This window comes from Stylophora pistillata, chromosome 11, assembly GCF_964205215.1.
Source record: "Stylophora pistillata chromosome 11, jaStyPist1.2, whole genome shotgun sequence".
In the NCBI taxonomy this organism is placed as follows: Eukaryota; Metazoa; Cnidaria; class Anthozoa; order Scleractinia; family Pocilloporidae; genus Stylophora; species Stylophora pistillata.
In genome coordinates, this window is record NC_142529.1 from 26058659 (window position 1) to 26071026 (window position 12368).

Consider the following 12368-nt stretch of genomic DNA (forward strand, 5'->3'; position numbering starts at 1 on the left):
AGCGCTCGGTTTTGCATATGGGGAGAGTGAAATCACTTTTGCGCCTTAGCGCGTATCTACAACTCTTCCTTTGGGGGAGGAGGCTGGGGAATCTATGGGTGGGGTTACGGACTATCTCGTCAAACAGATTGGTTGAAATTTTTTCCCTCCTCTCGTGAAGTTTCGGTAGGCCAGCTGTTTCTAGTGCTACACTATATGACAGGTCAGGATAGATGATTCTGAGTGCCCTTCTTTGGATCCGTTCCAAATCTTCGCTGATCTAGTTTGGTAGAGAACGGTGGAATACAGGACTTGCGTATTCCAAGACGGGCCTAATACATGTCACATAGAATTGCACAAGTTCGCTTGGTGCAACTCCGGATCTCTTGAGTTGTCTCAAAAAGTAGAGACGAGAGGAACATTTTCTACTTAGTTCAGAGGTGTGCATGTTCCACTTTAAATCGTGGCTAATGGTCACGCCTAACAAGAAATAATGTCGCAGAAATTGTACAGGTATTTAAGAAAACTCTATCACAAGTTGAGCTCACAAAATGTTTCCTCGAGGATAAAAAGGTGAAAAAAAAAAAAAAAAACTCAAGCAGAGTAGATACGGCTTCGCATACGGGAAATCTGACAGAGGAATATTTCGCAGGGTATGACGGGAATAAAACCTGATTATCATATTTACCGCCATTTTTCAAAGCGCACATGATTGTCTTAGTTGGCGTTTGAACAGCAAAGTTATTCGCGTTTGTTCCTTTTTAATTACAATTACCTGACAATAAAATCGAAGTCTGATCCAGCAAGCATTATAACACCTAGAAGCGTGGAGACGGCGCCATCCACAACAGGGGAAAAGACATATTCGACAGCTCTCTGCATTCGCTGATTTCGGTCGCCTGTACTCGTCAAAAATTTCTGCAAGAACCGCAACGCGGTATAACGTGTAAGTAAAAAGCTTCTCTGCTTAATTTTCACTTATCTCGTTTTTTGTAACATTTTCATGATTATCATCATTGTTATTATTATTATTATTATTATTATTATTATTATTATTATTATTATTATTATTATTATTATTATTATTATTATTTTGGGGCATAGAAAGAAATTCAATCATAACAAGCAGGAATGCCAATCGTCACAAGCAATCAAAAGAAAGTTAATTTTTAGATTCAAGTCGGACTAGGACAAGTCTCAAAGCCTTCGGCCACACTGGTCTCAATAAGTAATATTCTACACCGATAAGTACCAAGATCATTAGTGCAACTCGTAAATTAAAATGTGTCTGCCTTTTATTGTAAAATTTGTACAGCCCATTTCATACTCCTACTCCTCCATCGTTAGCCACTTAGTTAAAACATTTCATTAAACCCTTAGCAGTGTCTTAGAGAAAGATTATATTGCTAATATACATACCATACACATGTGTACAGTAAATTCTACACCAACTCCGACAGACAAAATGAGTGTAACCGCAGGCACAGCACTGAGTTTGATGCCAGCCAGACCCATGAAGCCATACACCTCCACTGTTATCATTACCAAGACAATCACCTGTGAAATGTGAAGGTGGAGAGTGAGAGAGCTGGAAAGAATGCTATTATTCAGTCTATCAGTGCTTTCCATTTGCTTTGCTATATCTGGGAAGGAGGATAAAATATAGAGCTATAAATGTACATGTGTACAACAGGTCAACAACTTAGGGTTAAAATTTCCCAGGATTAATGCAAGATACATAACAACTTTGTTAGAATGAGGCCATTATCCACACATCTCGACCAAACAAACTTGGTTCGGAAAGTAGTTTCATAACGGTAAAATAGAGAACATGCCAACTTTGACCAAATTTTTTTGTAATATAAATTTCCAAGAAGATACCCAGATGTACCAAATAATTGTACTTACTATCAGCATTGCAGCCCAGAAGTTGCACAGAATAACAGCCATAACCACAAAACTTGCAGATAGAACTATGGCAACTGCAGTCAGGAGGTGTTCCCCTAGCCAAATGTACTGCTCCCAGAATATGAATGGAATACCACTAGGGTAATTAGGCAAGCCAGCTTTTTCAAATTCCTCACACAAGGCACGAACGCTCTGCAAAAAAAGACAAATTGTATTTTACCTCAGACGAATAAGAACCCAAAACTTAAAATGCACATAATATCTTAAACTACACACTAGTGGGTCTGTAACCTTTCTAACTTAAACACCCCATGACAAAATTAATATTCCAGATTACTGGCATGGTTTTGAAACCGTAGTGTGCAACATCACACTGAATGGTAGATGTCTAATGAACTTAAAACTGTGTGAGGGGAGAGCTGTTTTGTTGAGGTCTTCAAGACAGGACTTCATTTGTCATTTCTACTCTTTCATGAATTGTACACCTTGTTGAATCTTTGAGTTGAAATCAGGTTGTATTGGAACCAACATAAAACCATAGTTACATGTTGTAAAGAAGTTTTACCTTGATAGTACTAATGAAGTCTTTTGTCTCTTGGAGATTGATCAACTTGAAAGGGATGTAAGAAAAATTGATCATAGGTGCTGGTGGCTCAACTGTTGAAAAAAAAAAAATTAAAAAAAATAAAATAACTATTTTATCCCCATTAAGGTAACCATAACTAACTGAACATCTACAGAGTGAGTGAATTGGCAACTGACTGTCTTCTAGTCAGCCTATGAGATTCTGGAAGTTTTTGCACCCCAAACAGTTTATCATGCTGAATTCTTGAGCAAGACACAAGGCAACTCAGGCTGTTTACTTGTTTATGAGTTCTTACTGGCCACTGGAGATGTTTACTTCTACACATACATTCTTTAAATTGGATAGCGCACATTGAACTTGACAAAATAGGTACATGTAGCGTACCAATGACAAAGAGATACAGGGAGGGGGGGGTTAACTTGCAATGAACCAGCATTCCCCCCCCCCAGGGGAGACTAGAAATACCCTTTGTCCCTTCAAGGTATGGAAAACTGGTACAGGCTCTAGTATCAGATATCCTTTGTTTTTTATATTCATACAAAATTTCAGAGTTGAACGATAGCTTACAAGAACCTCACTATACCTCGCATTGCGGTGTAGTCTTGTGTGCTTCTCTTATTATACCAGGACTCTTCTGGTTCTGGTTTGATATTTGCCTGCGTAAAGAGGGTTTGTCAAGTCAACTCTTAATGGAATTATCACACTCAGGTACACGAAAGTCATGATACTGGGCCTAAAAAATCTTTAAAAAACTAATGTCAGCTTAGTCAACGAGGCTGGAAAATACTACCCTAATGATAATCTTGAAAATTCAGATTGCATTTTTCAAACAATGTTTACTGTCTATATAGAGGAAGAATGTGGATCTTTGAAAAGACCAAAGAGAGTTCCTTTAAGTGTCTCTTACAGAGTAATACCTCCCTATCAAGTCAACTAACCTGCGAATAGGTATACCCTAGAGGGTCCATGTTATACCAGACCAGCAGATATTTGTAAAAGGTCTCTGGTCTGATGATACCATCTTTGTTGACCAACCTGACACTTCGAACCTGTTGATTGGGAGCAATTAGAAGGAAGTGTGACTTTATGAGGATAAATTTTTGAAAACTGCAATTCAAACTCTGCTATCTGTTAGAATACACATCCCATCTGGGTGTAGAAGTCCCACACACTTTTGACGAGAACAAACTTCCTTGGGGAAGCCAGTTCACCAACTTAGAAAACTCCTTAATCAGCAAATGTCAACAAACATAATCACCTTACAACAAACTCATTAACTCAACAAACAAAAAAACACACAAAAGAATAATAAAACTTTACCAAGAAATCAAAACTGACTAATTGTAAACACAGCCTTAGAGCCAATGATATCACTGCAAACTCAGTGATCAGTCTCCATAATCAGCCTAATAAATAATGCTTGTGCCATCAAACAACTCTTTGCAGAATGACTCTGACCTTAACTTCCACTATGGTTGTTGAAATTTTAGTCACAATGAAAGGCAACATTCCTTTTCAGGGTTCCCCTCACCCAGAGCATCCAAGACTACATAAACAAAATATTAGAGGCTAAAACATACTATGGATTTGTTTGCTATCTCTTTTTCTCCAGTTTGTGCTAACAACTTGAATGCCATCACACCATATTCAGATGCATTTTTGTGCCATCCTTCATATGATATTGTCCCTTCATCCCAGTCTTTATCGAATGCCTTTTGCAACTCTGAACAAATATGCAAAAAAAAAAAAAAAAAAAGAACACATCAGGGGAAAAATAATAGTACTACCAACAGCAGAATGTGGTACACACAAAATAAATGATTCCTAGTAAATTTTACCGCTGAAGACGGATTTCCTTGTAACATACCTAAGAGCCAGTCTCTGAAATACATGAGCCAGAATGGTGGTAATTCCCCTTCTGGAGTTTTTATGATGTTGTCAATCTATGAGAAATAGTTTAAAACAAATATCTTTGATCAAATTCTCTTTCACTTCCTAGATTTCAAAATTAATCCTCCTTTCCAGCTACCACACATTTCTAATTGTATGTAGCTCCAAATATTCAATGTTACAACACAACTTAGACAAAATATGCACCCTGATTGGTCAAAATCTAATCATTTATTGTGCTTGTAAACCCAAAGAAAAGTGAACCATCTTCCCGTCTTGAGAAAGAGTGCCTGCACATAAGACAAAATCCCAGATTTTGATTTATGAAAGGCCATTGGTTTGGAGGAAACAAAAAAGGCACTTTGAATGCCAAAAACAGCAAGAAGCATTTTACTTTTTTAACATTTATCAAATTTTCAATTTTAAACGGGCAGTTCAATTAATTGGTTATGCCATTTTAAGCCTTCAGGTTTTATTGTACTGTAAGAGTGAAAGAACTTCAAAAATTCTAAACTAGATTTCCATAAACTGCTTGCCAAGAAGGAAAAGTTGCCATGTTTTTGCTTCAAGAAAATTGTGGCAACAAAGTAACAGGATTTTCATTCAGAAATATATTGAACATCTTATTTACACGAGTTTCGCTTTTATAGTTACACGTCACTCTAACTTATTCACGGGTTAAGATCTTTTTCATTACATCAAACAAAAGTACGACCACAAAAAGTGAGAGTATGCCTAAGAAGGCGTTGTTACCTTCTTGAAAGCACGGTGAAACTTGTACAAGAGCTCCTGTCCATTAGGATAATCATAGCCTCCTTTGGTAACAATCTGCATCTGGTAAAATGAGAAGTATTCAAACTGTGCCTTCACAAACTTGTGTTCAGGGCTCTTGCGTGGAACTACATCAGTTAAGTCCAAGCCTTCCTCCACTTTCAAACAGCCATATACACCAGCCGCAAGTACACAAGCAAACACAAACAGGACGGAAATCTGAGAAAGAAGAGAACATACGGTAATCTGAGTTAAGCGAATTGAACTTTATAGCGATGATCAACAATATTCTTCATTATATAGCTGGCAGCACCCATGGGCAAGATGAAGCAAATCCCATGTTCTGATTGGCTACCCAAGCAGGCAAGATGGGCCTTACTCACAAACAGTAATGCCGTGAAAGTAACCTCAATCATATTGAGTTGAAGTTAGTTCATGTTATCACTCAGTAGAGCTGCTATCACCTTGACTGGCATTCTTTGTAACCAGGGGCCATAGTACTCTTTGGCAAAGTACGACAGGGACAGAACCTGAAGCTTCTTTTTCACTACATTCCATCTGGTTGACTCCAATTCTGGTTCTGACAAGCTTTGAGCAGTTGAGGTTCTACCCACTGAATCAAGCCCTGGTGATGATCGTGAGTTTGAACTTCTTGTCCTCATAAAGTCTGAATCTCCATGCGAAGCAGCATTAGCCAACACCTGAAACTGAACATTTCTAGGAGTGTTCATTGGTGGCAGTGTTCGCATCTTGCTTTCCCCTCTAGAAGCTAACACAACGGCATTTTCATTAATGATAGTGTCTCTGGACTGATTCTTGTAAGTGCGTCTTCTACCTTGTGGATCAAGACCTGCTTCTCCACAGGTGCAACTGTCAGCTCGTGATTGTTCTGAGTATATTGCAAATGATTTACTATGGTTCTGGCGACTTGAAGGCCTTGTGTTAAAATCATAGCTATCTTGCTGTTCTGTATCCAAGGATCCAGCCAACTGAACTTGTACAACATTTGCTGAAGCACCAGCATTAGCCTTTGCATTACCTGCACCATTACTACTATGTATGTTGCCCAAAGCAGACAGTTCAAAGTCGCTTGATTCTGTTGTTTGTTTGTCTCTTCTGGCACACCCCCTTCTGTGCCGCTGACGTTCAGTCAAAGGGGTGTTACCCACCTCAGCTGAGGCTGACGCCTGAACTGTCACCATATTAGGGAAATGCAGTGTCTGTGATGCAGTTGCTTGGATACTACCAGGAAGTACAACAGTTCCACTCAGACCTTGTACCACAGAAATGTCTGACACAGAGTTGCAAGAGTTGTGATACCGGTGAAGGATAACATCACTGCCATATCCTGTTGTACTGGGTGTTATTGAAATTCTCTGAGGCTCTGTCCTCCTTCAAAAGAACAAAGAAATGCAAGGTTAGGTGTTAATTTACTTCCTATAGGGTCATTACTTCCAAAGTTTATCCCTCTCCATAATTCTTTCCAAGTATTGCTAGTCTTCACAATGGAGATGTCTGTACACCACAGGAAACCCACCCACCACACTGAACTGTAATCAGTAGTATCAATAGTGTTACAAAAATCCGAACTGTAGGGAGCTCTGAATTACTGAAGAAACTCTTACAAGCCGCAAAGTTTCTAGAAGTATTCTTTGGTAAAACTGACAATTTTACAGCTCTTCTGAATAAACAAACAAACCTTTCAATGCAGCAAAGCAGATCGTATTTGCCACTTTTTCGTCTGCTTCTGTCAATCACTATCATAGCTGGGAAAATGACTATGACAGCAAAAAAATTGAACAGAACCACAATGCCAGCCTGCAATTAAACAAAATGAATTATGGTGGTTACTATCCAAGTGATTGAAAAACTGTACATTTACAAGACCACTTATGAGAAGCTAAATGAGACCCAAGATATAAACAAGAAGATATCATCTTCACCTCTTGTAATTCTGGATACCTTTTTATGAACAGAGTAAAATTAATAAATGTGCTATTTATGATATGCCCGTAAATGGCTCTCTGCTGAACTATCTCAATGAACAATTAACAGTACACAACATGACAGAAGCACACTATGCTAGCTATAATTCTATCTGTCCTTATTATAAGTGCAAGACTGAAGGAGGCCATTCTTTTGCTGTACCAGCAACAAGACCTTGGAATAATGTGCCTCTAAATATCAGAAAATCAGACTCTGTAAGTCCTTAAAAACTCACTTATTTAAAACAATCTTCACAGTGCAGCAATATTTAGACCATTTTAGGATTTAACATTTATATCTAATTGTGTCAATACTTTACAGAAGTTTTTAATATTCATGTAATTCAACTATTTGTGTCTCTCATAAATTTATGCAGTAAATGGTTTGAACCCGGGGGTAACATGTGAAGGTGTAGTCTGATCGTCCGGGTGAGTGTAGAATTCTACTGACAACAATCACTCACTTGACTCTGATGATGACTTCCGCACAGGTTGTCGAAACATCAGTCACTGCCACCGACAACAGTCCTTCTCAGGACTACACTCACCCGGACGATCAGACTACACCTTCTCATAAATTTATGTTTTTAACTATTATTATATTACATTAATTTTGTACTTCATAGTTTGTAATTTTATTTTTTTTATTAGCCTTTCGCTATTAAGTTTAAGTGTTAAGTCTTTAAATAAAGTCTTTTTTTTTAAATCTAAAATCTTTCAACTGTTGAGTCACTTACATTTGTGCAAAGGGCAAAAACAAACAAACAAAAATAGGGGAAAATCTGCACACAGACCTGTAAAGAAAATGACCTCAGGGCTGGAATCGGTATGAGTGCCGCCATGAAAAAAGCAAACATGTTATTAAAAGAGGTCAAGAATACACTGACACCTGTGCTCCCAAGACAATATACTGCAGGTTCCTATAAAAGACAAACACTAATTGAGTATTGTATTTAAAAATGTTCTGCTAATTTGCAAAATAATATCCTCTTTATGCATAGGATTGTAAACAATGCAGTGTTCCAAGCTACCATATTAGCTGCCATAAGAGGGGTAGAACCTAAGCTAGGGAAGTTTCAGTCTGGCCACCTGTGTTTGGCAGACATATTGCAAGCTTTAACATTCCTATCACTGAGTGCTTGTGTCTATGGTTTTACTGAGGTAAATTTCAACAAGGAATCAATAAGCTCAACCAAAAATTTGCCTCTTCTCTACCATTGACCAAGTATTGGGGCTTGCAAATGTCCTACAAACTGCTAAAAAAACAACTACTGGCTATGTTACTCATTTCTTTCACAAGTACTGAGGTCACAGGGTAAACTTTAATTTCCAAACACTTATACTTGGACCCATGGCCAGTACTGTGGGAACTTCAGTTGAAGGAAATAACTGCAGGGACGTGACTACTCAGCACTTACTTTGGTTTTATCTCTTGTAGATGCATATGTGTGAGCCAGTAGGAACATGTCGTCGACTCCCAGACCCAAAGCAAGAAATGGCAGGATCTAATGGTCAACAAAATTTAAGTGAGTATTGAATGAAAAGATTAAAGGAACTATTAGATGCCGTCTAAATTGAATCAAAAGAAATTCCATAGCCCACCTGAGTTGAGGCAGCATTAAATTTGATTTTGACAAAAGAACAAAATCCAAGTCCAGAAGCAACAGCAACAGTCACTAACAGGACACCAGCAAAACCAAGAGCACCATGGGAGTCCACAGCATTAGTCCAGTGCTTGAGTGTCACACAAGCATATATGAGCTAACAAGACAATGATGACAACATTTTGATCATGTTGTTCTTCATATGTTACAGAAAGTGTTCTTTAACTCAAGGGTGCATGTCCCCCCCCCCCCCCCCCCCGCCCTGCCCAAACTTAAAAGTATTATTGAAGCACATGGACAAAAAACGTGGAGGAGGGTTGTAAAGTATTGTGGTCTTTACAATATTTTTTAAGTTTGCTCCATGATGTTTCCTCTTGGGATTTCAAATGTTTAAATATTTGATTTCTAAGCCATTCTTTTCAAACTGTCTACGTTCCATCCTTCCACCCTTCAGCCAGCAGAGTCCATTCCCACACTTGACTTTAAGGCAATTACCTAAGAACTCGTCTAACAATTTCATTATCTTACCATAAGAACATAACCAATTGCAACTTTGGAGTAGCTTGTCTGAGAAAAGTCCTTCAGAAGATCATTAAATGAAGTGGAGGAGAAAGCAAGGACGGTGGATTCTTTTCGGCTTTGATCAACTGTGTTGACTGTCTATAAGAGTTAAAAAAACTGTCTGTGATACAGAAAAGCAAAACAGGTTAGATCAACATATTAAAATGACAAAAAAAATACTTAAGTTGTGGAAGACACTGCAGTGACATATGGATGACAGGTTTGGAGGGTCAAAATGAGATGACGCTGGGTCACTGTTTTGTGTTCTTGGGCAGGAGCTTTACCCTCGCAGTATCCATCTTCACCCAGCATGGCTGTACATGGGTACCCCTCCCCTGCCAGGGAAAGCTGGAGGGAGATGACCAGTACTCCCACTTCATGCTTTGGAGACTGGGATAAGCTTCAGTGCCATAATGGCCATGCAGCTAGAGTACAAGCTTTGCTTTCACCTTTGGATATAAGAGTTGTAGTTCTCTCTACCTTTGTAAACTCGCGCTTCCATGCTTCCAAAACTTGGAAAGCTTCATCTTCCGACCACTGGGGTTCCAAGTGCTGGACTTTTGCTCGTCCATGCCATTGAGTGTACATTTGTTGCTTACCCATCAACAAAATGATGGTCTGCAATGCCTCAGCACTAGAACGGAAATAATTCAAATTGTTATTTGGATCAGCATCACTACTACAACCTCATCATTCTCATATTCGTCTGTATTGTTGTCATCAGCTACCAGTAGCTGAAAACTAATGGGAACTTAAAATCAAATTGTAATCCACAGAAAGCAATCTACTTGAGTATTAAATCCAATAATGTCAGTAAACTGACTGACCCGTCTTCATGAACCAAACTTTGACCCTGTAACCCCTAAAGGACCTTGTAACCCCTAAAGGTGACCATCATCCAATTTCTCCTTACAATATACATACATACATACATAGGTTAATTGACCACTCCCCATAGGGGCTTTTCAGGGCCAACAACCACCCATCCCACCCAGGGAAGGACATCCACCACACAGTAATCTCGTGCATGGGAAATTAATGTCTCCTACCCCTAACCCTGCAGAAGGGGCCTATGGTTTATTCGTCCTTATCCAAGAAGACTAGAATATCTATCCATTTCTTGATTATAAAAAGGTAGCAAATTCTCCTCGCTTATTTTAAGACCATGAGTATTGGTCCGGCCAGGGTTCGAACCCTTGACCTCCCGCACAACACAATCTGGCACTCTAACCAATTGAGCTAACCAATGAAACGATCAAATTAAGAGAATAAAGGGAATGATCTCAAACTAAAGAAGCTCTTGATTTTTACAATTTTTAAATTATTTTTTAAACATAAACTAGTGAGCAGCACTTCTATGAACAGTAGATGTAAAACTTCTTTATTCTCCAATGCATTTTGTCTAACTGTCGTAGACTTCTTCAGGGAGTTTTACAAGTATAACTAAATGTCTGTACTTATAAGCCAAAGTTAGTGGATACTACAGGAGCCAACGACCATAGAGGCTTGGCCAGACTTACAAACAAGAATAGGTAAAGTTGTGAAAACTTTTAAACGTGCAAGGCAAGGTCAGAAAAATATTCTGAGGGCCACATTTTTAGCTAAAAGAAAATAAAGAAGTTTCATGACTACTATTCACAGAGGTGCTGCTCATTAGTTTATATTAAAAAAAATAATAAAAAAACTGTAAAAAATAATTTTAAAAAATTTCATCTCGTCAGCACCTCAGGAAATGTATAGAACAGTTGAGGGAATATGCATACTGATGTTAGGGGTGTAAAGATTCAAACATTCCCCAGGCCAATGAATCTTCATTAACACTGATGATGACTTACAATCGTACTCTACAAAAAAAGTTGCTGTAACAAGCAACAGTCTTTCTCAAGACACCCCTCAATTGAATTATGAAGCTATAATACCAAACATTAGATCTGTCATGTAATAATGTCTTTATATATCACTGCTCACTGAATAAATGTTTTTTTTCCCCCTTTAAAACTATTACCTTCTTATAGTTCCAGAACTATTTTTCTTTATTCCCCCCACAATGAGCTCTTCAGGCCAATCCAGATACTTTGTTGCAAATCCCTGGCAGCCATCAGTCACCTCTACACCTATATCAGGTTCCTACATATAGCATAAAATACACAGCTGAGTTATCCACCCTCTTTTTCAAGTTAAAAGTTTAACCCATTAACGGCCACAGCTTTTGTGGAAAACTGTGTTTTGAAGCTAGTCCAGCAGATTTCGGGTCACTGTTGGGGTTTTAAAAGCTCGAACTTACCAAAAACCACTTGACAGCTCGTGCACTCGACGGCCTTTCGATCCAAATGCAAAATGGCGGCCTGAAAATCTCGGGCACGCGCAGAGAGCAAAATTTCGACATAGTTTTTGGCTTGAAAAGTCACGCCCCACTTACGACTTCTACTTTTCTCTCTTTCTCCTGCCCTTTTTTTCCCCTCTCCTTGCCTAAAGTTTCTCCTCACTTGCTGGAAATTGAGTAGGCTTCATTTTGGTGTAGAGATTTTTCAGAAACTACTCATTATTTTCAAAGCACATGCTCGGAAAGGCAGGTGGGTAGTGAAACACGATCTTCGTGCAGATTTTCCAGTCAAAGTGACACGGTTTTTTGGCTATTTCTCCAATCTCCTCCACTCAATTGCGCTCATTCTGGTATCGTCTGCAAGATATTTTCAACCCGTTCAAGTACATGCTCGAATTCGTGCTCCAGAGTTAAAATTGATGACGTCACAGGGCGTAGAAAGGGTGTGGGTCCCCATGGGCGCATACGGGCGCACTGGACGTTAATGGGTTAATAATATTTTTTCATTTTCCCACACCATTACTTTTAGTTCTTACAATTCATTTTAAAGGTCACAATTCAAACCACCTAATCTGAGAAGAGTTGCTAAGGGTTTGCCCCAAAATTGAACTTTCCTTGACCAGTCTATTTTTTTGGCCAAGGTGATTTTTGTCAATGCAATATCCTTGCAAATACTCCATCAAGCAATTGTTGTGGCTGAGAAGAACCCATAATTAATCTCTAATCTACCCAAGACTGCATCTTTCCTTTCTGTGCCTTTC

The 12368-nt window shown here is 38.7% G+C and overlaps 1 protein-coding gene and 1 long non-coding RNA gene across 3 annotated transcripts in view; one reads left to right on the top strand and one right to left on the bottom strand.

Moving 5' to 3' along the window:
* LOC111341676 (protein patched homolog 1) overlaps positions 1-12368 on the bottom strand; it is a 30272-nt gene that overhangs the window by 4058 nt on the left and 13846 nt on the right. For both annotated transcript variants that reach the window (XM_088737816.1, XM_088737817.1), the window contains exons 8-24: positions 11290-11411; positions 9765-9918; positions 9252-9383; positions 8722-8880; positions 8538-8624; positions 7914-8039; positions 6834-6952; positions 5599-6526; positions 5117-5353; positions 4341-4416; positions 4054-4196; positions 3412-3522; positions 3057-3129; positions 2453-2544; positions 1888-2079; positions 1399-1536; positions 755-897 (exon numbers count right to left, since the gene is read on the bottom strand). In XM_088737816.1, coding sequence (XP_088593942.1) covers positions 755-897; positions 1399-1536; positions 1888-2079; positions 2453-2544; positions 3057-3129; positions 3412-3522; positions 4054-4196; positions 4341-4416; positions 5117-5353; positions 5599-6526; positions 6834-6952; positions 7914-8039; positions 8538-8624; positions 8722-8880; positions 9252-9383; positions 9765-9918; positions 11290-11411 — 3032 coding nt within the window. The remainder of the gene's footprint in view (positions 1-754; positions 898-1398; positions 1537-1887; positions 2080-2452; positions 2545-3056; positions 3130-3411; positions 3523-4053; positions 4197-4340; positions 4417-5116; positions 5354-5598; positions 6527-6833; positions 6953-7913; positions 8040-8537; positions 8625-8721; positions 8881-9251; positions 9384-9764; positions 9919-11289; positions 11412-12368) is intronic.
* On the top strand, positions 786-10106 carry LOC148720864 (uncharacterized). Its single transcript, XR_015992989.1, has 3 exons — positions 786-925; positions 8558-8645; positions 9258-10106. It is a non-coding gene; the product is annotated as an uncharacterized LOC148720864 (long non-coding RNA).